General features: G+C 46.0%; 1 protein-coding gene across 1 annotated transcript; it reads left to right on the top strand.

Annotated features, from left to right (window-relative positions):
• The first annotated feature begins 8,791 nt into the window (after positions 1-8,791).
• On the top strand, positions 8,792-25,288 carry LOC133136929 (PX domain-containing protein 1-like). The gene is made up of 5 exons (XM_061254815.1): positions 8,792-9,385; positions 20,274-20,365; positions 20,518-20,635; positions 20,827-20,938; positions 22,551-25,288. The coding sequence occupies exons 1-5, from the start codon at positions 9,130-9,132 to the stop codon at positions 22,672-22,674; spliced, it is 702 nt and encodes a 233-aa protein (XP_061110799.1). The 5' UTR covers positions 8,792-9,129; the 3' UTR covers positions 22,675-25,288.
• Positions 25,289-26,847: the final 1,559 nt, after the last annotated feature.

Here is a 26,847-nt window from a genome sequence, read left to right as displayed (position 1 = left end):
CACTCTTAATGGAGTCTTCATTAGCAGGGAAAGGTGTAGGGGCAGGCAATTAGCCCAACAATCAGCTTTATTTAAATAACAATAATACGTAGTCGCTATGTTAGATCTGCACTGCACAAAATGTCCGTCTTCAGAAACATTTCAGTCTTGTCATGAGACTTAAGATCTAAATTTTTCCTCTCAAGCAGAAAATATTTGCATGTTTTAAGTTCATGTTTGCTTCTTTTTCCAGTGACAAACTTTGAAATGAGTCAAACTGTCTTACCTCATTAGTAATATTTGAGACTAAAATACTAATTATTTTTTGGTTCTTGCAGTGCACACACATATGTTTGGATTTTTTCTGATGGTTTCCTCTCTCAGGCTGAGTCAGAGCTCTTCCTGCAGATGGTTACTCCTTTGGAAGCCAGCACGGTAGAGCGCCACCTAATCCATGACAAGCCATTCACCAGATCCCAGCCAATGGGAGATCGCATACGCTGCGCATTTGCTGATGTCATCATTTCACCTTTCATCTTTCGCTTTCTGGGGAGCAGTTATCGTCCGAATCTGAGCTGAGTTGTGGGTTTTCATTTGCTTGCAGGCACAGCTGCGCCGATACCCTGAACGCATGAAATGCAAAGTCCTAAGCCTCTGGGGCTGTAGTGGCATTTGCATGTGTCTTTCTGTGTCTGACTCCACCTGGGGTTACGGTCTGCAGGCAGAAAGGGTTTGCTGATGAAATCCACACAGATCTTGGACAACTTCGTTGTTCATTCACATCACAACACGCAGTAAAGGTACTAATGAAATTACTTCAGCAAATTAGCATCGGCACAGAATCTGTGACAAATATTAAAGGAATATTATTGCCATGACTGTTATTAATCATCGTGGGTTTAATGAGTTTCCGTCATATTTCTGCCAACTGTGCCATAAATCTATTGATATCATTCTCAGGAGTTCTTCTTCTCCTTTACCATGAAAGACGAATGTCACCACGCAGCTAAATAAGGGACTGCTCTGAACCCACACTGACACACTGAGTGTGTGTACGTGCGTGTGTGTGTGTGTGTGTGAGTATGCGTGTGTGTGTGTGTATGTGCATGTGTGTGTGTGTGTGTGAGTGTGTGTGCGTGCGAGTGTGTGTATGTGCATGTATGTGTGTGTGTGTGTGTATGTGCATGAGTGTGTGCGTGTGTGAGTGAGTGTGTGTGTGCATGTGAATGTATGTGCATGAACGTGTGTGCGTATGTGTGTGTGCGTGTGTCTGTCTGTGAATATGTGCATGTCTGTGTGTGAGTGTGTGTGTGTGTGTGTGTGCATATGCTGGAACAGTCCGATCACACTGCTGTCACGTGTGTGTGTGTGTGTGTGTGTGTGTGTGTGTGAGAGTGTGTGAGTGTGAGTATATGTGTGTGAGTGTGAGTGTGTGTGAGTGTGTGAGGTTGAGTGTGTGTGTGTGTGTGTGTGAGGTTGAGTGTGTGAGTGTGTGTGTGTGTGTGTGTGTGAGTGTGTGTGTGCGTGTGTGGGGTTGAGTGTGTGTGTGTGTGTGTGTGTGTGTGAGTATGCGTGTGTGTGTGTGTACGTGCATGTGTGTGTGTGTGTGAGTGTGTGTGCGTGCGAGTGTGTGTATGTGCATGTATGTGTGTGTGTGTGTGTATGTGCATGAGTGTGTGCGTGTGTGAGTGCATGTGTGTGAGTGTGTGTGTGCATGTGAGTGTATGTGCATGAACGTGTGTGCGTATGTGTGTGTGCGTGTGTGCGCGTGTCTGTCTGTGAGTATGTGCATGTCTGTGTGTGTGTGTGTGTGCATATGCTGGAACAGTCCGGTCACACTGCTGTCACATGTGTGTGTGTGTGTGTGTGTGTGTGTGAGTATGTGTGTGTGAGTGTGTGTGTGTGTGTGTGTGTGTGAGGTTGAGTGTGTGTGAGTGTGTGAGGTTGAGTGTGTGTGTGTGTGTGTGAGTGTGTGTGAGTGCGTGTGTGTGTGTGTGTGTGTGAGTGTGTGTGTGTGAGTATGTGTGTGTGAGTGTGAGTGTGTGTGTGTGAGTGTGAGTGTGTGTGTGAGGTTGAGTGTGTGTGAGTGTGTGTGAGGTTGAGTGTGTGTGTGTGTGTGTGTGAGTGTGTGTGTGTGTGAGTATGTGTGTCTGAGTGTGAGTGTGTGTGTGAGTATGTGTGTGTGAGTGTGTGAGGTTGAGTGTGTGTGTGTGTGAGTGTGTGTGTATGTGTGTGAGTATGAGTGTGTGTGTGTGAGGTTGAGTGTGTGTGTGTGTGTGTGTGAGTGTGTGTGTGTGTGTGAGTGTGTGTGTGTGTGTGTGTGTGTGTGAGTGTGTGTGAGTGTGTGTGTGTGTGTGTGAGTGTGTGTGTGAGTGTGTGTGAGGTTGAGTGTGTGTGTGTGTGTGTGTGTGTGTGTGTGACTGAGTGTGTGTGTGAGTGTGTGTGTGAGTGTGAGTATGTGTGTGTGAGGTTGAGTGTGTGTGTGAGTATGTGTGAGGTTGAGTGTGTGAGTGTGTGTGTGAGTGTGTGAGTGTGTGGGGGGTGTGTGTGTGTGTGTGTGGGGTGGGGGGTGACTCAGCGTGCTGGAACAGTCCGGTCACACTGCTGTCACATGTGTGTGTGGGGTGGGTCACAGCTTCATAAATAGAGCTTCACCCACATTTGTTCAGCAGGTGGCCATAATGTCTGTGGTCAGGAAATAACGGTCGCTGCAGACTGCTGTGGAACAACAGGGAATCCGTTTAGTGCCATTTTAACCTCAATTTGACAAGAGAGACCACAACACACATTTATACTCAGTGAGCACTATTAGGTCTTTTTTTAGACTTATTATTAGATGTTCTGCTACTGTAGCCATGTGTCCTGAGATGCTCTTCTACATACCACTGTCGAAATGTGTGGTTATTTGCGTGACTGTCACCTTCCTGTCAGCTTTGACCAGTCTGGCCCTTCTCCTCTGACGTCTCTCATTAACAACGCGTTTCTGCCTACAGAACTGTTGCTCACTGGATTGTTTTTGGTTTTTCGCAACATTCTCTGCAAACGACAGAGATTGCTCTCCGTGAAAATCCCAGGAGATCAGCAGTTTCTGAGATACTCCGACCACGCTCATTCGGTCAAAGTCACTGAGATCACATTTATTCCCCAACCGAACATAACCAGACATTCTAACGCTGATGTCACAATCACTACTGATAATAGAAAGCAATGGAGTTCCAGAACACTGACAAAAAAAAGAAAGAAAAAAAAACATTCCAAAAAAACCTGCTCCTCAAAGGGGCCATTGTGTGCAGGGCCGTGCCTCCTGCCCTCTCCGGCCTGGGACAGGAAGGAGAGGGAGTTCAGGAGATAACGGATGCAGCTGGCCAATGGGTAAGACATGGATTTTTATTACACCTAACGAAATGTTTTACATACAAAATATCAACCAAGTACTATGCACGAATGTCAACGACCTTGCATGCGACCGACCGGTGCAGTTTTGATTGACGCCACGCTAACCAGAGTAATATTTAAGTATTATCAGTTCAGAGACTTTGCATAAAAAGCTCACTGTAACTGGTGTCACTGCTGAAATGATTTGCCTCCAGACCATAACTCTGCACGCTTGCTGTCATCAGGTGGGCTGGTGTTAAATCTGTGCCGGAGACTCTGCCCGGCGGTTTCTCCGCCGCGGCATCAGCTGCCTCTCTCCCCGCTTCCTCCCGCTCTTTTGAAATAAATAAATAAAAACCGAGCGTGGGTGAGAGAGAGCCTGGGAGATCGATAGGGACAGGAACTGAATCTGGCCCGATGACGCCCGCTGATTCAAAACAATGAAATGCAGTCCATTAGCAGGAGAGAGTGTGAGTTTGATGTATTCGTCTGTCAGATGTGCCTCAGTCGCCCAGCGGAATCACAGTGTGTCTCACAATATGGTCACAATTTGGTCAAAATAATACATATTATTATGAAATAAAAATGGAGCCGACTTTGCTGACTTCGGAGGAAACCCTGCTACTGGCAGCCTCGGCACGCATGTGTGAGTCAAATCAGATTCCAAAAAATCCGAGCCATCAAGAAATCATGAGATATAGCTGGACACGAAAGATATATTCATCAAAGTAGGGAGTCTGGCAAGGCAAGCCCCACTGATGCACATCATCAATTAGATTAACACTCACTGTGCGTGCCTCTAATATTAACACTGAGATTAACACTCACTATGTGTGCCTGTAATATTAACACTAAGATTAACACTCACTATGTGCTACTAATATTAACACTAAGATTAACACTCACTATGTGCTACTAATATTAACACTAAGATTAACACTCACTATGTGCTACTCATATTAACACTGAAATTAACACTCACTGTGTGCTACTAATATTAACACTAAGATTAACACTCACTTTGTGTGCTACTAATATTAACACTAAGATTAACACTCACTGTGCGTGCCACTGAGATTTGATCAGGGCTTCCATTAGTGTGCTAGTGCCGCTGCTTAATGCGGGGTGTTAAAGGCCTGTCAGGGTTTGAATGCAGAATCCGGAGTGACAACAGTACTTTGTGTTCATCCGATGCTATCGATCTTACAATCCATGGCAAGCACACTGCAGCCTTCACTGTTGTTCTACCCCACACATCCAGAGACACAGCACTAACGGTAAACTACTCAGTGTTAAGTATAAGTCATGGATGCATGCAAATAACTGTCGTTAATAATGTATACGATAGATCTATAGACGTGCTGCAGGACAGCCATTTGATAACAGGTAGAATACAGGAGGCCGTATGTGCTAGAAACGTCCGCGTGGAGTCACGTGGTTATTTAAGATGAGATTGTTTCCCCCCTGTGACAGTCTGTGAACAGGCACACTATAGCTATGCCTCCCCCCCCCCCCACCCCCCCGCCCCTGTATCCATGGAAACATTGGGGATGGAGTGAAAATGGTGTTGTGATTGAATCATTTCAGAGGGTACATGTGGACAACAGCGTGGAATGCTGCTGTTCCTGTCTTCAGTGACATTCTTTAGAAGTCTTGGTGGTGGGGGTAAAAAAAACAACTTTTGAATAGAAACTCAGAACTAGCAACAGGTCATGTGACGGCCATAACGGCTTCGTTGTTGGATTTCTTGTTATGAAATCCCTCGAGGTTCTCTGTGCTCTTGAAGGTGAACCCCGTAAGTCTTCCTCTTGTTCAGCTTTCCGTTTCCCCGCTCCAACTCTGTCCAGCTCTCCTCCAACTCTGTCCATTTCCCTGCTCTTAACTGAACATTCTAATGCTGATGTCACAATCACTGCTAGTAATTGAATACAATGAAGTTCTAGAACTTAGAATAAAATAAATAAATAAATAAATAAAAACCTATCCGAAGTCTATCCGAAGACACACGTAAAATGACTGGATGTCCAACTGCTCGTACTTTACTCCTGATCTGCCATCAAATGGACTAATCCCACTCTCCACCCACGATGGAATTCCAACCCCCGCCCCCCCGCCCCAAAAGCATGGGGATACCCTAAGACCCCTGCAGGCCCCCTCTTTTCAAAAGCTCTTTCAGAACTGAGCTTGCCTTGGGTTCCCTCCTACAGAAACAGGCCGGCCAGCCCACCCCACAGAGAGGCGCGTGAGCCAGTTATAAATCCGGCCTTCAATGAGCCGCGCTCCCCTGAGGAACAGTTTTGGGGTCTTGCAGGGGTAAACTCGTATTTTTCTGAAAGCGGGGCATTGTTCGTGGAAGGGGGCTCCCTCGTGGCAGCGACATTGCACCGTCGAACCGCCATCAGTCCTCACACGATGTTCCTCCAACACTGATCCCAAACCACAGCCACAACGTACCATTGAGCGATCAAACCACTATCAGTCCTCACACGATGTTCCTCCAACACTGATCGCAAACCACAGCCACAACTTACCATTGAGCAATCGAACCGCCATCGGTCCTCACACAATGTTCCTCCAACACTGATCCCAAACCACAGCCACAACTGACCATTGAGCGATCGAACCGCCATCAGTCCTCACACGATGTTCCCCCAACACTGATCCCAAACCACAGCCACAACGTACCATTGAGCGATCGAACCGCCATCGGTCCTCACACGATGTTCCTCCAACACTGATCCCAAACCACAGCCACAACTTACCATTGAGCGATCGTATTTTTAGCAAATCTGAAATGTATCTTTTAAAATTATTTTTGGCCAGAAAGGAGTAACATCCAGTCAGTTATGGGATACCAAATTGCTGCAATATTACTCTGTATTATTTGATTTTGTTGAATGTTGTTATTTGTTTCTACACTCAAAGATGCACGGCACAGACTCCTGCCATCCCGTCAAAGGTTCATTCCCCGCACTCCCAAGCTTAATTGCTTGAATCGACACTTGATTTGTTGGGCTTGGATGGGATTTCGAACCTACACGCGAACAGCCTCATTAATTTAATACCAATAGACCGTATATTGATGTAAAGCGTAGTTTCCCTTTTAAACGGCCCGATCAATCCTATTAGCATTTGTTTTTGTACCGCTGCATATCACTTGTGTGGATTTCCTGTCGGCGTTATTAGAAAAGAGCAAAGAGGAATTTATCGTCCAAAGATTGCCTTTTTTAAAGGCGATGATTTCCGTCTCCGCCGAGCAAATGAAGGTTACGGACCATCGCGGCTCAATCTGGGGCGCTGCCCCATCAGGACGACGAGGCTCCCCCATAAACTCATCAGCCCTGCCCTGCTGAGTACAGCGGGCAGAGAGAGCCTCTGCTGTGACTTCACTGGGCAGTAATTGTCAACGGGCCATTACACAGAGAGAAATGCTGCCCCCCCCCCCCCCCCCCCCCCCCCGTCCTCTCTGGTACAATGCCAGGCAGGGATGGTAAACTCGAATCCACTCGGATCCAACCCCAGCCCTGATTTTCTTTTTCTCCCGGGTGGTTAGTGCTACCGATTGAGGCCAGGCCGTCTTCACACCTGACTCCCAGGTGAGGCAGGGATGGGAAAAAAAGGTCTGTCTGATCAGACTTTCCTGCTGCCTGGTTGACTGGGAGGGAGGGGGGGAGGGTAGAGTGATGGAAACTTTGAAGGTAGTGCCAAAGGTTTAATCTCAAGAGGCAAAATTGGATTGTATCCCTGTGAGGTGAAAGATCACAAATAGGTTACTATGTAACTGAACATTCCAATGCTGATGGAACAATCAAAGCAATGGCGTTCTAGAACACTGCCTTACAATTTTGAAAGAAACAAAGATTCCAATTGATTTTATTGCTATCATTGACCAATGACCTCTTTCTAATGTGACTGTGACACACAGGTGAAATCAGGAAGGGGAAAGGCTATTTAATTGAATTAATCAGTAAGAAGCTTTGAGAATCTTTGGTGGTGACTATGCCATGGAGATGAAGTGTGGGAGCTCTTTCTTTCCTGTTCTGGCTCATATTAGCCACGGTGGGAAGCATGTCGGATGACATCACTGTGTGGCCAGACGACAGCAATCCCATGATGGCCCGCGGGTCCCAGGCAAAAGGGGACGGGGAGGTGACGTCACACCACATCACATCACATGGTATAGAATTTTCTGAATACGGCACTGTGATGCGTGAGTCAATAATATTCCGCTTTCTTTCGGTTGTGAATCGTAGTTCAAAGAAGCACTGAACATTATACCGTACTGCATGTGCGGTCTTTAAACAGTTATGGTATTGCTGTTAAGTTTTGCTGAAATAAATAACAAAAACTATGGGATATGACACTTGCCATTTTTTGGCCATTTTGGCCAGGTGAACGTGTGGCAACCCATTTCATGTTTATTCACTGCTAATTCAGGCTATGGATTTTGATCATGCATCCAGAGCAAAGTTTAAAAAAAAGATCTTGCATGTGGTTTGAAGATGCCTTAGAAAGAGCCATTGAGAGAGAGAGAGAGAGAGAGAGAGAGAGAGAGAGAGAGAGAGAGAGAGAGCTTAAATTAGATGATGTTCTTTGACGAAGAACGCGCATGTCCATACCTCGGTGGCACAACACAAAGGCGCAAAGAGCAGCGCGCTGCTTGAACATGCTGACCAGACACTTCCTCGAAGTTATTATTAGCGCTGTCCGAAGCCACGCACTCGCCAAAACAAACTCACTTCCTCTAAACCAGCAAACGTAGGATTATGAGCTTTGCCACTGTCTTGCCTAACCATTCATTGTAGACAAAACAACGGCCTAATTCATTAAGCCATTTTTGTGATTCCGACAACGATTTTTTTAAACAATGCAATGCAACAGGCATTTAAAAGCGTTAAACTGCCCCCATTGTAGGCTTTATGTTGCATTCCGCTGATGAAGTTTTGAATGTCATTTTTTAAAATTATCTGGAGATGGTCCTTCCTTGGTTTTGAACAAGAGCAAGAAGGACCAGCTCATGTGCCCCAGGTTAAATTTCATTGTGAAGGAGAAATCAACCTTATTTTAGAATGGCAGCCTGACAAACTGGGGCGTTTTAATCTTTCACAGTTTGCAGTTTGTCTTTATTGCACTGCGTAAAAACGTAAATTTAGATAGATAGCACTCTAAGAGCCTGGTCTTTTGAAGAGAGAGAGAGAGAGAGAGAGAGAGAGAGAGAGAGAGAGAGAGAGAGGATTGATATTTATTCAGACTGACGTTGATACACATGACTTGTTGAAAGGTTGGAAGCTAGTTCGAATGGAACGGCCAAACATTTGAGACTGCATAGCACATAAATTAATTCACTTTTAGATCCACATGAATTGTGTGGGAGCGGTGGGATTCGGCGTCACATTTCTCAATTTAAAAACTACAGCGAAACACCCCCCATCCTATGAGATTCCGTCGAAAGGGGGACTGGCAGGCAGTTCAGCACATTTCTTGGCCCTCCCCATTCTCCGTCCGTGCTTGTCATTGCCACGTTTGAGCGTGCGTACTCCGCGAGAGTCCGCAAGTCGATGGAAAACTTCTGTTGCGTTTCAGAACATCTGCGTCGGAGGAAGTTAACAGAAGGATGAGCGCAGCATGAATAAGTGAAAGGGATCATCCCACACGGCTCCAGCTATCCCGACTCCTGAACTACGCCTTGTAGGCTACGTTTCCAGTCCGAGGCTGGTTCGCGGCGGACAGGGGCGCACCGGCTCCTAACCCAATAATGCTGGACTGAGCCAAGGAATGGCATCTTCCGTGTTCGAGGGCACGTCGCTTGTTAACATGTTCGTCAAAGATTGCTGGGTTAACGGGATCCGGCGGTTGATTATTAGCCAGCGGGGCGAGGAAGAGGAGTTCTTTGAGATCAGGACCGAGTGGTCGGACAGAAACATTCTTTACCTCCACCGGAGTTATTCGGATTTAGGAAGATTGTTCAAGAGACTCGTTGAATCCTTCCCCGAGGACAGAGGGAATCTCTCCCAGTCGCCTCTCATAGATGGTGGGTTTGTATCTGTGTGCGCTAACGCTTAACATTGACGCGAATCGCTTAGCTTACGTGTGAAAGTGTTTGCATCGTATTTGTATGCGTAAATATCACAAAACGGATATTGTTGCATGTCACTTCAAGTGCAATTTGCTATGGATTCGTTTAGAGAGAACACAAGTATACTTAATCACATAAAGATATCACACAGCAAATATACATTAAAACGTTTGCTGTCGAATAGTCCAAGCAAAAATAAGTAGTAGTAAATGCATTATTAACTTTTTTTAGATGTAATATCAACAGGTCAGTGCAATATTTGCCCGTTGCATTTCTGTTGAAATTCGTATTTTTAAGGAGTGGAACCAGTTCAGACAACTGGTCATCTTTGCACCCACTGTTTATATGTGCTTGCTATCTAAAGGCGCGTCGTTAATAATGCAGGCTGTAGTCCGTTACGCGAAACCAAACCTCCAAGTTGGCCTTTTGGAATGACCGATTAACCAAGAAACCTGACGGCTTTCTCAGTTGAGGGACCAGATAGTTGACACAACACTGGACCCATCATTCTGTACTTCTACAGAGTCCAGTTACAGCGAAATTCCAGTCAATACGCCTGCTAGATATACCAAGGGAAAGATCGAATGTCGCCCCCTGGTGCATGTACTTGTAACTTCAGATCCGATGGTCAACTGTCTAATCATCGGTCTTTGCCAGGACTCTTTAAGATTTATTACCCCAAACATCCATTTCAGAAGCAGCTTAAAAAGACACATCTTTTCCATTCGTGATTGTAAATCTATCAATGTGAGCGAAATTAATTATGTACCAGCGCGCTTATTGAATATAGTAAAAAAAGAAGTAATCAGTCACTGTAGAACGGACCTTTAAATGACCTTCTTAGTTGTCAAGGAGAGAGGACTAATCGAAACTGGGCTCCTGTCTTGAATATACAGCCCCATGAGTTCAGCGTTATCCTTAACCAGCGTCCTCATCCAGTACCTACTCAAATACAAATGAAAAGGTCCTAGATTAAGGTCTAAAATAAAAGGGGCTAAAGACAGACAAGTGACAATAGATTAGGGGACTCCCACAAAGGAGTTAAAGGTACAATAGGTGATTTTGGATTTCTAACGGTATATTTTGAAACCCGAATTTAAGGACTATAAACACTGGCAGAGGGTGAGTCAACATGTCAGTGAGCCTTTTTCAATGATAGGAAGGGATTTACAATGGTCTTGTAGCAATGTTTTAACTAAAAAATCTGACCTATTGTACCTTCAAGGTACAGCGTGAAGAGATGGGTCTTTTGCAGTTCTTTTGGGAATGGTCGACGCAGTTCCACTTGCTGAGCCACTGTTCCACGTTGGCCGCGTTAGCCGCGTGTGTCTAAAGCACCGGAATCACGGAAACCGCACGTGACTCACAGGTGCACTCCTGAATTACCGGGACGCCATCCAGTCATGGGTACGCACACGTCTGCGCAATTTCCGCAGCCTGCGCGGCGGTGGTTCCACAGGCAGGCCAGCGCTGCTCTCGCGGAGGAGCGGCTTTTAAGTAACGTCTGGCAGCAGAACCGGTCCTAATGGACCCCATCGCTCATTTCCCGGGGTGAGAGATGCAGTTAGCTGTGGTCTCGGGCCGCACTGGGGCGGTGGGGGGAGGGGCAGCTGGCCTCCTGCTGGCCTAATGTGCGTGTGTGTGTGTGTTTGTGTGTGTGTGGGTGTGGGGGGGGGGGGGGGGCAGCTGGCCTCCTGCTGGCCTAATGTGCTTGTGTGTGTGTGTGTGTGTGTGTGCGTGCGTGCATGTGTGTGTGTGCGCGTGCATGTGTGTGTGTGTGTGTGTGTGTTTGTGTGTGTGTGGGGGGGGATTTCGGGGAAACACACTGGACCTCTGCCCCTCCCTATGTATAGCGCCTTTCATCTCAAACAGTGAAGGGGGAAGTGACTCATCGTAACTGCTAAGATGATACATTGCCCATCGGTGTACGTTGCTTGTACCCCCAGACTACGGCGATGCACTTTGGGTTTGAGCTGTGGTTTCCTAAACGGGATGCCCTCGAGCTGACGTTATGCTCTACTCCAGTGTCGCCAGCTGTCAATAAACAAATTAGCAACTGCAACATAAAAAACAATGCTCCGTGATGATATGGTTGCTAATCACCCATCACATTAATGACATTTTGGCAGATGCTCTCATCCAGAGTGACGAACAGTTGATTAGGCAATCCTCCCCTGGAGCAGTGCAGGGTTAAGGGCGAATTTTACTGTGGCTACACCGGGGACAAACCTTTTTTTAAGGTTATGGTTGTTTGTCAGCTATCACCTTTAGCCACACTGTTCACCCAGTACCCTTTAAAATACCTGCACAGGTCAGCTTCTCAGCTGTCAGCTGTCAGACACAACATTTCCACGTTGAGCCCAAGGACACGCTGTGTGAAGGGTGTCACATGGAGAGACCCAAACGACCAATAAGATCCCGTCTTTAATTTACTTGAACTGAAACTGCCCAATGAAATTGAGTGGTAGACATGACTGGCTTGTGAGATGAGAAGCATCATCTTAGTGCATAAGCAGAACCTGGTGGCACAAGTTGTGATGACTGTATTCTGTTCACGTAGCACATTCACCCACCTGGTTCACCACATATGTGGGGATGGATTTCTGATATGTCTCCCTGTCTCTCATTTGTTGCGGTCTCTGCTGTCATTTTTCTCCGTTGTAATTTTCCGAAAAGCGTAATGCCCTATTCAGCAATATAGGATATGTTTTTTGTATGAGATTATATTAAATCATGTTATATTGCTACTGCTAAAATGTGATGAGACAGCAGAGAAAGGTATCCTGCTCTCGTCTGTGTAATGCCGATTGCCACATTGGACTAAATGCTAATGTCTTCAGGGATTGGTTGAGGCGCAGGTTTAATATGCGCACCACCTGAATCAGTGTGCAGTGGGTTTCAGGGGATGCAGATGAGTACTATCCCTAGTGCCATTCTCTGCCTGTGAGCTCGAAATTTCATTTAAGTCACCGGTAATTGCAGCTGAGATTTTTACCCTTTGAGGAGTAGTCTTTCTTGGGAGTGGTGTTTGTTTTTTTTCCTCAGAATTCCAAGTCCGTGTTCTAGAACTTTATTGCGTTCAGTTATCAGCAGTGATTGTTACATCAGTATTAGAATGTTCAGTTATGAACATTCTAATCACATAATTACACCTTCCAGGGTTAAAGATGGGTTCAAGTTTTGTTGTCGCAGTGCCGTAAGCTAACCAAAGACTAAAGCATGTTGGCTGAAAGCTCCAGCCATCACATTAATGGCATTTTGGCAGACACCCCTATCCAGAGTGACATACAGTTGATTATACTAAGCAGGAGACAATCCCCCCTGGAGCAATGCAGGGCTAAGGGCCTTGCTCAAGGGCCCAACGGCTGTGCGGATCTTATTGTGGCTACACAATAAAATCCAAATAACGATTGGAATGTGTTCACGTTCTGGCTTGGCTCAGGGTGAAATTCAACAGAAGGGTGCAGTAGCTTTACAGAATTTCTGCAGAATCGAGCTTGGATATCACACAGCGGCTAGCGACCCGAATGGCTTATTTCGGCGCTTGATTCGGTAGATCTCGATTCAGTAGATTTCGGTTTACAGAGAGTCAGAGGCATCGGCATGCACCTCTGCTCTTTTCTCCCCCTGATCCACACAGTTTTTATCTGCCAAGGGCCACAGGGCCTTCATGCACGATAGCCCTGGTAAACGTGTGTGTGATTACAGTAACAGCCATGGAAGTTCATTATGTAAATATAACGATACCAGTGTTATAACCAGTCTGAACACAGCGTGATTGTGATTGGTGGCTGAATCGTTTGGGAATCATCTACTGGAACTTGCTGCAGCCTTAATGATCAAAAAGGCAGTGAGAAAATAAGCCTACAGATGAACAAGCCACTGTGGATGCATCCTCCTTTCCTTCACTCATCTCCTCCCCCTATACTTCCAGACAGGAGAAGGAGATGAGTGGAGGATACATTTTGTTTTAGTATTGCCCTGTGAGTTGACTGAGGAAGGCGCACACTTTGAATAGCTTATTCTACAGACCGTTGAACTTGAATTGAACGCTATTTACCGGCAAAGGTAAGATGCCATATTAACGCCTCTGACAGAGCCAGTCCAAATATAAAGCTGCTTTAGTTTTCCACTCCTGTAACATGCACATTTCTCTTCCCTGTCCTATTACTAAATAGCCGGTACCCGATAATGGGCAAGGTGGGCCTCCAAACAGAGCATTGGGGAACTCATTTGCACAGTTGGCAGTTGGCTAACAGGCCGTCAGTTACATAAGGAAGTGACAGCTGCATCTCAGAGATAAAGGACTTTCATAAGTCCGGGGCGAGAGAAACACAGATCGCTTCCGTCAGGGAGAAGCAGAAGAGTGATGGCTGTGAACCTCCGGGATCGCGGAACGCTAAAGCAACTTACAGTTGATTAGTTTGAGCAGGGGTCAATCCCCCTGGAGCAATGTGGGGTTAAGGGCCTTGCTCAAGGGCCCAAGAGCTGTGTGGATCTTATTGTGGCTACACCAGGACTTGAACCATCAACCTTCTGGGTCCTAGTCATGCACCTTAGGATCTTATGTGTGGATCTTATCGTGACTACACCAGGACTTGAACCACCAACCTTCTGGGTCCCAGTCATGCACCATAGGATCTTATCGTGGCTACACCAGGACTTGAACCGCCAACCTTCTGGGTCCCAGCCATGTACCTTAACCACTAGGCTACAGGCTGCTGGAGTGGCTCCCCCCCCCCCCCCCCCCCTGTTCTCTGTGATCTTAAGCGTGGAACGCAGTGCTTATCCCAGCATTCTGCTGTACAGTAGTGCCATTGTTCTGCTGTGCCAGCGCTGTGCTGGATTCTGTCACTCCACCGAAAGCTCCCCAGCCTACAGTGTGCACGTGAGGAGCCATGCCCAGCGAGGCCAGGGGGGGTGCACAACAAGCCATGGGCCCGATCCGTTTCAGGATTCTGTGCCAACTTCTGCTCTTAATTATTTCATGAGCTCATTCAGAAAACAGAAACCAAGGTGACTGGCTGGAACAAAAACCAGCACACAGGCCGGTCCTCCAGGACTGGAGTTGCACGTCACTGGCCTACGGTGTGCACATGAGTGTGCACATGAGGAATAATGACCAGCTAGGGCAAAGATGGGTGACTTCAGTCCTGGGGGGCTGGTGTGTATGCAGGATTAACTCCATTCCAAGAGGGCCGGTGTGTATGCAGGATTAACTCCATTCCTGGAGGGCCGGTGTGTATGCAGGATTAACTCTAGTCCTGGAGGGCCGGTGTGTATGCAGGATTAACTCCAGTCCTGGAGGGCCTGTGTGTATGCAGGATTAACTCTAGTCCTGGAGGGCCTGTGTGTATGCAGGATTAACTCCAGTCCTGGAGGGCCGGTGTGTATGCAGGATTAACTCCATTCCTGGAGGGCCTGTGTGTATGCAGGATTAACTCCAGTCCTGGAGGGCCGGTGTGTATGCAGGATTAACTCCATTCCTGGAGGGCCGGTGTGTATGCAGGATTAACTCCAGTCCTAGAGGGCCGGTGTGTATGCAGGATTAACTCCAGTCCTGGAGGGCTGGTGTGTATGCAGGATTAACTCCAGTCCTGGAGGGCCGGTGTGTATGCAGGATTAACTCTAGTCCTGGAGGGCCTGTGTGTATGCAGGATTAACTCTAGTCCTGGAGGGCCGGTGTGTATGCAGGATTAACTCCAGTCCTGGAGGGCCGGTGTGTATGCAGGATTAACTCCAGTCCTGGAGGGCCGGTGTGTATGCAGGATTAACTCCAGTCCTGGAGGGCCGGTGTGTATGCAGGATTAACTCTAGTCCTGGAGGGCCGGTGTGTATGCAGGATTAACTCCAGTCCTGGAGGGCCGGTGTGTATGCAGGATTAACTCCATTCCTGGAGGGCCTGTGTGTATGCAGGATTAACTCTAGTCCTGGAGGGCCTGTGTGTATGCAGGATTAACTCTAGTCCTGGAGGGCCGGTGTGTATGCAGGATTAACTCCATTCCTGGAGGGCCTGTGTGTATGCAGGATTAACTCTAGTCCTGGAGGGCCTGTGTGTATGCAGGATTAACTCCAGTCCTGGAGGGCCGGTGTGTGTATGCAGGATTCTACTGCCAGCAGTTTCTCTGGCTCAATCAGCTAATTAGCCATATGCAGCATGAACGATTCACTCATAAATTAGACCACAATAAAATGCTACGAGACAAGAACATTTATCAGCTGCTGTTTATATCACAGAATGTGGCTATAAATGACGGATCATGTAAATTATCTAATTAAATAATTAAGTGCAGAAGTTGGGTCTGAAATCCAGAAGCAGATACCTGAGCTAGGCAGTGCCTGGAATCCTGGTATTAATGGTCATTATCGCGGTTAACTAACCCGCTTAGAACTGTGTCTGTGTCATGCTGGGGCTACTATGGGTCTCACTTAGCCACTACACTGGGGCCTGTTGCAAAACTCTGGGCCAAGACTAGTAGGGTACTGTATGAACGGTACCCTCCTAGTCGTAAACACTGTGTTGTGTCTCCGGCGTAGGACCGGTACTGGCCCGTCCTCTCTTCCGGCAATGAACGTACCATTCACACCAACCAGAGGTTTTCATTCCGCAAATGCCATAATATTATTATCAAATATAACTAAACACACCTTTCTCTCACCCTCATCTCATGCGTTTTCAGGCCAGCAGCATCATGGTGGCTCTGATCATTGTACCTCTACCTCTCTCTAGCTCTGATGGCGATAGCTTACCATGGGAGCGCACTTTCGTAATAATGGCAGGAAGTGTGGCGCTGCAATCGAGCAGATCGAATGTTTGACCTGCAGGCTGTTGGGATAGTCTGTTCATTCGAATCACACCACTGCGGTAGAACGGATTTATCGCGTGTGAAATGAAGACTATGTTCACAGCCCTGGTTACGGGGCATCTCTGAACAAGTTTGTTTATTGCAGTCCACCGGAATTGATCGGTGAGCCTAATTGCTTCTGTGTATGTAGACAGCTCCCTTTCATTCGAATAATACCAGTAGAATGGAGAGTGCATGGAGTGCAGGGTGCATAACACTATTCTGGTGAATGGGCTTAGCTTCTTCTGTCTTCTAGAATGATGTTCAGCCAAAGGAGGGCGTGATCAATAGTAAACAGATTGTAACAGGAACAGTGCAACGGAGATAGGCGCCATTTATAATTTTCCTCTGAGAGGAAGTCCGAGGTGCTGCTGCTTACCCAACTTAACGTAAAATGGCAGCCATGCTTTTCCCCGTGCTACATGTCTCCTCCTGGGGGATGTTTCCAACTTCCGGGCTTTTTCCGGGCTCATGGTTTGTAAGAACTTTTAAGAACAGTGGTTTGAATGAATGTGAATATTTCTATGCACCGACTGACTCAACCCTGGTCCGCCATCAATATCTCCCAACCCCACCACCCCTGGTCCACCATCAGTGTCCTCCAACCCCACCTCTCCTGGTCCACCATCAGTGTCCTCCAACCCCACATCCCCTGGTCCACCATCAGTGTCCTCTAACCCCACCACCCCTGGTCCACCATCAGGGTCCTCCAACCCCACCTTCCCTGTCCACCATCCGTGTCCCCCAACCCCTGCTCACCCCCCGTCCGACAGCTCTCCATCTACTTAATGATTGGACGTTAGGCTCTCGGCTGTGCACAATGTCTGGTTTGGACAAATGTAAAACTCTGGCGCCGTGATCTTTGCCTCGTCTCGTGTCTGACACACGCCGGTCAGAAAGGGTTCGTTACACACCTGGCTTCACTGACAGCACCTTGTCTTTCACAGAACGGTCACTGATCTCTTCTGCAGATAAGGCCTTCGCCCGCATCCTCTCTACCTCGGGTTCTGAGCCGTTAGCACTGTGGCAGCTACACTGCAGCTGTCGCGGTGTCTGAGAGCTCGTGAATCCGCGGTTCTGCTGTATCCCGTTACCGACACATTCTGCCAGTCTGGCACACAATCCAGCATTGTTTTCGGTTAATGGGAAGTATGGAAGTGTAGTTTTTAATACCGAGTACAATGTAATTCTAAGAGTTGAGTCACTCCTTTGCACTCACTGTCATGCACACTCACCTCCTTGGCTTAACCCTGTAAGGTTTGAAACCACAAGTTACTACTGGTAAGGGAAAGAAATAGAGTTCCAGAACACTGATTTAGAATTTTGAAAAAACAGTAATCCCACACCCCAGTCTGCAGTGGTGTGGAAAAGCATTGAGCCTGGGCCAGTTACACCTGTGCCCATTAATAAAATATTCCAGATATAGGATAGCAATTGCACTAGCTGATTCTGAATATGTACTTGCTTTATCTAGCCGGAGTTAATTCGTCACCTCTGTGTGTTTATAGTCGCTGGACATCAGGAAGGTGGAAAACCTGGAACATGAGCCAGTCACAGATGACTCATTTCTTCCTTGTGGTGACACTGGGCATAATTTGGGCTATATACGGGAGCAGGGGTTGTGGCGCTGTAAGATGATTCAGATTCATGGTCAGGGTTCACAGTCTGAGTGGGGGGGCGTTGTCAGCCCAAAGAATAGACACTAACACTCAGTAACCATGTGATTTCAAAACCGAGCGTATGACCTCAGCAGCACACGCCCAGAAGACAGAGGGCTGGACGCAGTTGAGAATGGAGAAAGCCTCCATGATGTGCTGCTGTGGGATTTCACAAGCTGTCCCAGAGGAAATGATTTGTACAGGATTTGTAACTATGGCAGCTGCACACATTACTGCAACTATACAGTGACCACGGAGTTACACCCCACCGGTGATTAGCACTGACGAACACGTCAGCGACTTATTTTGGGTATATTACCTTTCAGCTGAATGCAGATTGACAGGAAACAGATATGTGTGATTTGCAAGCCAGTGTTGGAATTGTTTTGGACCGAGAGTTCCTCATTAGTCGTGACTCTGATATACTGCCAGTCCTGCAATTATATTTGTTGACAGAAAAGCCCCTGCTGTTCTAAGTAAAACAAAGGGCTTTGAGACTGTGGGGTGGACATGTGTTAACCCATTTAAGAATTGTACTTTTGGAATGATTGGAATGGTTTTTTGGAGTTCTTTGAAAGTCAGTGTTCTAGAACTCTATGACTTGCAGTTACATCAGCATTAGAATGTTCAGTTAATAATATTCTAATCTCATGTTTGTGACCTCACACCTTAAAGGGCTAAAGCTTCCACCGTTCATGTTGTTCCTCCTGATGAGACTGAAGGTCTGTTTACATCCTGGCATTCTGGGGGGCCCTGGTGAGTTTGGGCATTGGCGTGCAGGAAGTGCTCACAGCACACAGGAAACCGAAAGCAAAACGTCCAGGAAGCTGTGAATCATCACTGCGACTGTGAGGATGAATACGTGAAGGCTCAAGCCAAGTAGCAAGGCCTTCCTGCATTCCAGAGTTTTCCTTTTAGCCTGTTTATTTTCGCTAATCCCTCTGGGGTAATGAATGGAGGATATTGGCCAGTGCAAAAAGCAGCTGTATGCGTGCTGTTTTAGACCAATTATGTTCCGGCTTCAGCCTTGAGAGTTCAAGCTGTCGTCTTCAACAGCACACGCATCCCATGAGGCTCAAACCCAACTGATCTGAGCAAGGAATTGGCCCCATTCCTGCTGCCCATAATGACTTATATCTAGTATCAAAAAGTGCATACTACTATTAATCATCATTATCGCCATCATCATCATCATCATCATCATCATCATCATCATCATCACCACCACCACCATCGTCTTCATTCTTATCGGCTTCAGCATGGGCGACTAATATAGTGCTTTCTGATATAGCGTATGATGTGACACAGTGTAAATATTATTGGTAAAAACACATTTTTGAGGTAAGCTAAGTTGTTCACTTGATTGACTGTGAGTATGTGTTCCTAGTCAATTTTTTTTCTCCTGTCATGATATTTACATCAGTCTGGTCTATTCCACGTTCTGGGGAGATTATGACACTCATGAGTCTCCCAGCATGCAGTTCGGCAATCTGTGCTGTCTGGGTGTTCCTGCTGAGCTGACCAGTTGAGTGCCACAGTACAAACAGGATTTTTTTAAAATCCAATCTGGTCATAAAGGTCAAAAAAACCCTCAAATTGGAAGGGTGCGTCAGTGAGCAACGGACCACCTTTTTCCCTGAATTGCAGTTTTTCTTTCTATTCTCCTGGCGTCCGCTTCTGTTTGCAGACCTTCAGTCCAGGCCTCTAGCGATAACCTTTATCTTATCCTGGACAAAAACACAAAAGGTCCCAGACGGGGGCCAGATTTTGCAGGAGTAGAAGGTCAGGTCCTCCCGGCTCTCTCTGGAATTAACGGGTTCTCTGGCGTCATCGTCAAAGACGTGACCGAGGTCCGATATTAAGTTTGACTTTTACATGTGTATTCAGCAGCAGAGAAAGCAGCGACCTAGCTTTGTGTTTTTTGTAGGATGCTGTCTTGTTTCACATAACATATAAGGTTGATATTTTAAAGGGTCAAAATTAAAATGACGAGGCCACCAAGCAATTCATGATGACATTTAAAGTCCCCCATTTGTATTGGTTGTGGTGAAGTGTATTTAAAGTTGGGTGCAGACAGGATGCCGGATTACATAAAGTGTGCTCCACTCCTAAGGATCTTGGTTGCAGTTTAATTTAGAAAGAACCACATTCCAACTTATTAAAACGGCTGAATATACCAAGCAGGGGTTTGTAATTAGCATTTAGCAGGTGAGCAGAAGTGTAGATCGTAGTAAACTCAGCTGTGGGTAAAGCTATGTGAAGTAGCGCATTGTAAAGTGTGGTGTTAATGGTGTGTCTGTGTGTGTGTGTGTGTGTGTGTGTGTGTGTGGTGTTCTGCAGGGCTGGTGAAGATCAAAGAAGCCAACGATATCGAGGCCAGGCTGAATGAGGTGGAGAGGCTGCTGAAGAACGCGATCAACATGCCATGGAAGGTTGGTTTCGCGCATGCGCACACACACCTGCACACACACACACAAACGCAAACACCCGCACACACGCACACACGCATGTACACATTCAAACACATTTTCATAGAAATACACGCGGACATTAGGCCATTTTGCCAATAACTCTCCCTCTGCAGTATTCCAGGTCAGAGGTGGTGTTGACGTTCTTCGAGAGGTCACCTTTAGACCAGGTGCTGAAGAACGACAACGTTCACAAGATCCAGCCTTGTTTTCAGAGTCCGGTCAAGATATCAGGTAGGCATTCCCCCATGTGCTATGATTTAATTTACTGTAACTCAGGTGCAACCTCACCTCATGGGGCACCTCAACTCTAAACAAATGTGGCGTATCTTAACTTTGTCATTCATCACCGAAGCATGTTTTCAACAAGGGGTGGGATGTCGCTGCATTCTGGTCAGGCCAACTGAGTGTGTTTGGTTCCACAGAGATCATGAGGTCCAACGGGTTCTGCCTGGCCAACACCGAGACCATCGTGTTCGACGAGAGTCTCCCCCTCAGCAAAGAGAGACCCCCTTCCACAGATTCCGCTGAGCATCCGTACGTCTGCGTCCACCAGCCGTTTGACTTTGTTCCACTTGTCGTTTTTACCCCTTTGTCTGCATGCGTTAGTCATCAGTTGGCTAGTTTGCATTGTCAGTATATACATTCCCCCTTCATTAACCCACTTCCGCACTGATGAACCCTTCTGTCATCTTAACATTCTGTATACTCCCCTTGTCCTTGGGGTCAAAAATGACCCACCATCACTAAATTAAAGCAGCTTCATTGAATTTCAATTATTTAAATCTATTTTGCATGAATAGAAACATACCCGTCACTCATCAAAACCTTTTGTCATCAAATGTCTAGGTTTTATCTGCTGTTAAACGTAGTAGGAGGTAATTTTTGACCCTTAAGACAGCACAAGGGTTAACCCACCCGTCCTGATAGGGCTGTGAAGTACTTAGCGTTGAGTGGAGCTGCTCAGAGTGAACTTCGCTATCTGGGTCAGTGTAAGTACAGATGGGCGTGAGGTATTGATGGATTCTGACTGAGCACCACATAAAGCTGAACCATGGCATCCTCCGCTGAGAGTATTGATCCCACACACATTGCACTCACAAGATAAACTGTATTAGGCCGGGCCTTGGAAAACTGAAACAATGCTGACTGCGAAAGGTACGCAAGCAAATGGAAGTGGAAACCAAAAAAAAAAGGGCAATAAATTATACTTCCTGCTCCGGATGTATCGCACACATGAACGTGACCTCATTATGAGCACAGTCAGAGTTCAGGCCGGTCATACGGACAGGGGAGGAGTTCCAGACGGTCGTACAGACAGTCATGGTTACACAGGGGAAGAGTTCATTCCGGTCGTAGGGACAGTTACAGTCACGCAGGGGAAGTGTTCCAGCCGGTCGTAGGAACAGTCACGGTAACGCAGGGGAAGAGTTCAGGCCGGTCGTACAGACAGTGAGGGATACACAGGGGAAGAGTTCCAGCCGGTTGTAGGAACAGTCACGGTAACGCAGGGGAAGAGTTCCAGCTGGTCGTAGGAACAGTCACGGTCACGCAGGGGAAGAGTTCAGGCCGGTCGTACAGACAGTACGGGGGGCAGGCCGAGCCTCAGAGTGGGTAAGACGGTGACGACCATGTGTCTGTGTTTCTGAAAAGGCACTTCCTCTTGTGGGGCCCCTCCTCACAGGAAGTGGCTCGCCGTGTCACTTCCTTCCCAGGGAAAGAGCTGCGAGCAAGGGGAGGGAAAGCAGAACGAGGAAAGACATTCCTGTTGTCAGCGGAGAAAAATGTCAGGAATGCCGGATGGAGTAGACTGAAAACAAAGAAAACTGAAAACAAACAGCTGTGTATCCTCGTATAGAGAGCTGTACCTCCATAACTTAAGGGATTTCAGTATTTTCATATAGAGAGCTGTACCTCCGTAACAGAGTGCACACTTAAGGGATTTCAGTGTCTTCAGCTGTAGGTTTGGCCATTGTTTGCTTGGTATGGCTCGTTTTGTTCAGAAAGATAAAAATTTGAGTCAAAGTTGAACAGTTCACTGATGAACCAGTTGTTAATTTACTTCCTATTCATAGCTTGAGAATGTTAGATCATAGTTGACGGAAGTAGTTTCAGATATTTATATTTGTTTTTATTTTTTACGGTACAGGTTTGAGAACAGCGAGGAGTTTGTGAGGGACGAGCCTGATAACGAAGACGACGATCCGGAGGCGTACCTCACCAATCTGTCGTACTACCACCTCGTCCCCTTCGAGACCGACATCCTGGAGTGAGGCGCTGCGCAGACCCCCGTCCAGCTGCGCAGATGTTAGTCCGGCTGCGCTCAGCTGCATTAACGCTGGGTTGGTTGAGCAGATGTTAGTCCGGCTGCGCTCAGCTGCATTAACGCTGGGTTGGTTGAGCAGATGTTAGTTTGGCTGCGCTCAGCTGCATTAACCCTGGGCTGGCTGCGCAGATATTAGTCCGGCTGCGCTCAGCTGCATTAACCCTGGGCTGGCTGCGCAGATATTAGTCCTATCAGCATGACTGCAAAGATCTCCATGTGGAGTGTGCTGCAGAATGAGCCTTTCGCAGTGATGTCACCTCCAGCTGTTTTGAAAAGGGTTGGAGGGGCGGTCACTATCCCAGATTGCTTGGTGCTGTGGGGGGTCATCCCTTGGGGAAGGATTGGGATGTGGTTTAGGAAGTTGGAAAGTCGGACCTTAAAGAAGACAGCTGGTTTGGATTTTCGGTCTTTTACCGAAAAGATGTGCTCTCAGTATTCCGTGCCCAAACAGAATCACATGATTTAATCGACCTGGGAGAAGAGAGGCTGCCTTCTCATAGCTAACATCACCAATGTGCCTCACACCTGTATCTGCAAACATGGGCTGAAAACCCCAGGACTGGACTCCACAGAACCCTGGGCTACTCTGAACTGCCCCCTCCAGGATCCCCTGTACCCCTAATGCTAACAGGAGACAGTGGGACGGACTCCCACAATTCCTTAGAGCTGCTGCCATCCCCCCCAAAGACAGAACAGTCCCTGAACTTCCTGGTTCATGCCGTCAGGCGATCGCATCGGGCACGCCCCCATGTGCCCTCACACAATCTGCAGAAGCGACGAAATACCAATCAAAAGACATGGATGCTTTGTTTTAAAAGCCCCACAGAGCACAGCCTCGCCCTCAAAAACACGGGACAGATTTTTTCCCTCGAATATGAAAGCTGCTCTCAGTGCGAAGTCATTGTGGAGAATTCAGTGGGAGCCGGGAGTCTTTCACTTTGACTTTCCCACAACAGCGCTGGCTTTTTTAGGCCACAGCAGCTTGCTATGGAAGGAAGGGCATGTTGTAAATGTCCCGATTGGTTATCTGCTTTATCCACAGAGAGCACACGCTGTACCTGTTGTTAGGACAACCGGAAAAACAGCCCTTTAAAATGACCCTGGTACCCTAGATTATGTATGTAAGGTCATCTTCCATCTGGAATATCTTGGGGCAGATAGACAGGATGACGTTGTTAGACATCATTGAAAGGGCAAAGGGTTTGCCTAGTGCAGGACTGCCCAATCCTCTTCATGGAGATTTGCCATCCTATAGTTTTGACTCCAAATAAAAAACTAAAAATGTAAATTAGCGTTGAAATGAAAATCTACAGGACAGTAGATATCCAGGAACAGGGTTTGGCAGCCCTGGTCTACTATCGATGTCTGTTTCTGTTAGACAGTTTATCCTTTGAACGGGGCGCCTCCTTCAGGTGCACTTTGACTTCTTCTGTGGTTTAATTTGGCTGTGTAGCCATTCCTTTACCAGGAACATCTGTTCCCTCACTGTGGCCTTGTCTCTGGCCTAACAACAGACAGGCCTGTTTGGGTATAGAGTCATGTGCAATTTTTATCTGTGAGAAAATAACCTTTAACAGTCTGGAAGACTATTCAATTATTCTGTTTCTGTTTCTCTTTCAAATCATTTAACTAAATGCAGTGCATATCATGTGATATGTGCATTCAAATGTGTAAGATATGCTTTAAGTAAAAACATTTTGCCCATCTTTCAGCTTAACTGATATTTGTCAGTTGTGTGGCTTGTATTGAAAGGTGGTACAATGGAAACACAGGCTGGGTGTGCGGGCTGAGAATGGATTTTTTGACTTTTTGATTTTTGACAAGCTTATTTTGACCTGTGGGAGTTTGAATGAGTCTGCGTGCTGAACTCAAACCTGCAGTGTCTGTGTGCACCACACAGACAAGCTTGGCTTTTCAAATACAGATCAATAAAGTGTTATCATTGACCACTGTGGTTTATCATAATAAGAGGTAAAGACAGAGGACAAATAAAATGTGCTTTTATACTAAGATGTTAATTTAATAATATGTGAAAAAAAAGAAGAAGAGAAGATAATTTATTTTTTTAGGCACAGTCTTAACACGATTAGCATCAAACACTTTTTTTTTACCAGAACCGAATCTCCGATCTCCATTTGCCATGTTCTTTCTGCTGTGCAAAGTCCACACACGATTAACCCCGCAGCAGGTACAGCACATTTAGGACTCGAAATGTTTTAATGAAGAAACATTGACCCTTTAAGGTCTGAGATCACAAATACGTGATTAGAATGTTCCGAACTGAACATTCTAACGCCGATGCAACAATTCCACTACTGGTGATTGAATGTAACGGAGTTCTAGAACACTGACTTAGAACTAAAAGAACCTACTCGTCAAGGGGTTAATATTATCCACAATCATCCTTGGTAATCTCTTTTCAGAAGGACATTGATAAATGTCAAAAACAGTGTTATTTATATCAAGCCTAATAAAGCTATGGAATGCTTTGATGATCAATGAATAGCATGTAATGTGTATATTAAAAAAATATTTCTAATAAAAAAGACATTCAAAATTAATGACTATGTTCTTTTTACGTGTTTTTTCTGATTTTTATTTTCTGGTTCAGGGTGACTATCTTTCTCATCAAGCTGAGAAGTGAATTTAATCTGCCTGTTGTCAGAAATTACCCAATTACTTGAAAACATCTATAGGAAATGGAAGGCCTCTTTCACTTTTTGCTTTCGTTTAGTTTGAAGGGGCTTTCATCCAATTATATGTGAAACACTGCCCCCTATGAATAAAAGCGGTACTTTACTGCTCTAAAGTTCACAAAACAACAATGGTTCCATTCTTTTTGAAAAAGCTGAACTATTGTCAGCATAATAATAACCTTTTTTTTTGGTTTCGTCTGTCATTAAAAACAGTGATATTTTCAGTACCACGAATGACTAAAGCTGGATTGTAACACAGCAGTTATCTGCACTAAATTTATTTGGGAAAATCAGTAGCCTGTCAATGCTATATGATGGAACACAATGTCATGGCCGCAAAATCAATATTAAATAATATTTCATATTATATAATGTTTTCATCCACTGTGTTATAAATGGTCTGCTTACATTTATCTGGTGATGATACAGCCTACTTAGATTTAGATCCATAATGGCAAAGCTAATTTGCTCTCCAAAGCCAACAAGGATAAGCCTGGCTTAAAAGGACTATTATGCGCTGTATGATGTTAATTGATATTCATTGTCTTTATTACGTCCCATAGGGCATTTCAATTAACACTTAACTGAATTCATGAATTAATAGATTTTGTGACCTACAGCACTTGATAGAATGATAATACAAAGTGGCTTCAGAAAGTATTCAGACCCGTTCACTTTTTGCACACCTTATTGTGTTGCAGATGTACTGGGGTCTGGATGCTTTCTGAAGCCACTGTGGCTTTATAGCACCTTTTATACATTGAAATGCAACGCAAAGCACTTTCCGAACATATTGCAATAAAACATAATACAGTCGTATGCATAAATGTGGGCACCCCTGGTCAAAAAGCCTTTTCCAATTAACATCTTGGTGAACAGAAGCGAACCTGACCTCTAAATTACGCATTTCTTCAAATTTTAAAAGCAAGATTACTTTTTATTTAAATTTCTTACAGTTTCAAAATAATAAAAAAAGGAAAAAGGTCCTGTGCAAAAGCTTGGGAGCCCTGTCAGTTAACACCTTCCTGGGCAACTATAACAGTTTGCAAACGCTTCCTGCAGCCAACCAAAAGTCTTTCAATTCTCACTTTTTGAATTTTCCCCCATTCTTCCCGGCCGAATACCTCTAGCCCAGAAATACTCTTCTGCCTCCTTCCATGTGCGGCATGTCTGAGATCTCTCCACAGATTTTCAATGATATTCAAGTCTGGGGACTGTGGTGGCCATTCCAAAACCTTCATCCGTCTTTCCTGGAGGTACTTCATGGTTGATCTTGAGGTGTGCTTGGGATCATTGTCTGGATGGATCCTTAAAGATGATGACTAATGCAGGTCAGTAGTACTGCGATGCTGCATTTCTGTTGGCAACTCTGCAATGCTCAATACTTCCTGTAGGGGGAACCAGGCAGCTTCAGTGTCCAGGTC

Source organism: Conger conger, chromosome 9 (genome assembly GCF_963514075.1).
Source record: "Conger conger chromosome 9, fConCon1.1, whole genome shotgun sequence".
NCBI lineage: Eukaryota > Metazoa > Chordata > Actinopteri > Anguilliformes > Congridae > Conger > Conger conger.
Note: the sequence above shows the minus strand (reverse complement) of the source record. Positions and strands in the feature narration are given on the sequence as shown.

Bases quoted from the DNA above. Each gene is read 5' to 3' on its own strand.
- LOC133136929 (XM_061254815.1), top strand. From the start codon at position 9,130: ATGGCATCTTCCGTGTTCGAGGGCACGTCGCTTGTTAACATGTTCGTC. The intron at 20,366-20,517 runs GTTGGTTTCGCG...CTCCCTCTGCAG, and splicing joins CGATCAACATGCCATGGAAG to TATTCCAGGTCAGAGGTGGT. The intron at 20,636-20,826 runs GTAGGCATTCCC...TTGGTTCCACAG, and splicing joins GAGTCCGGTCAAGATATCAG to AGATCATGAGGTCCAACGGG.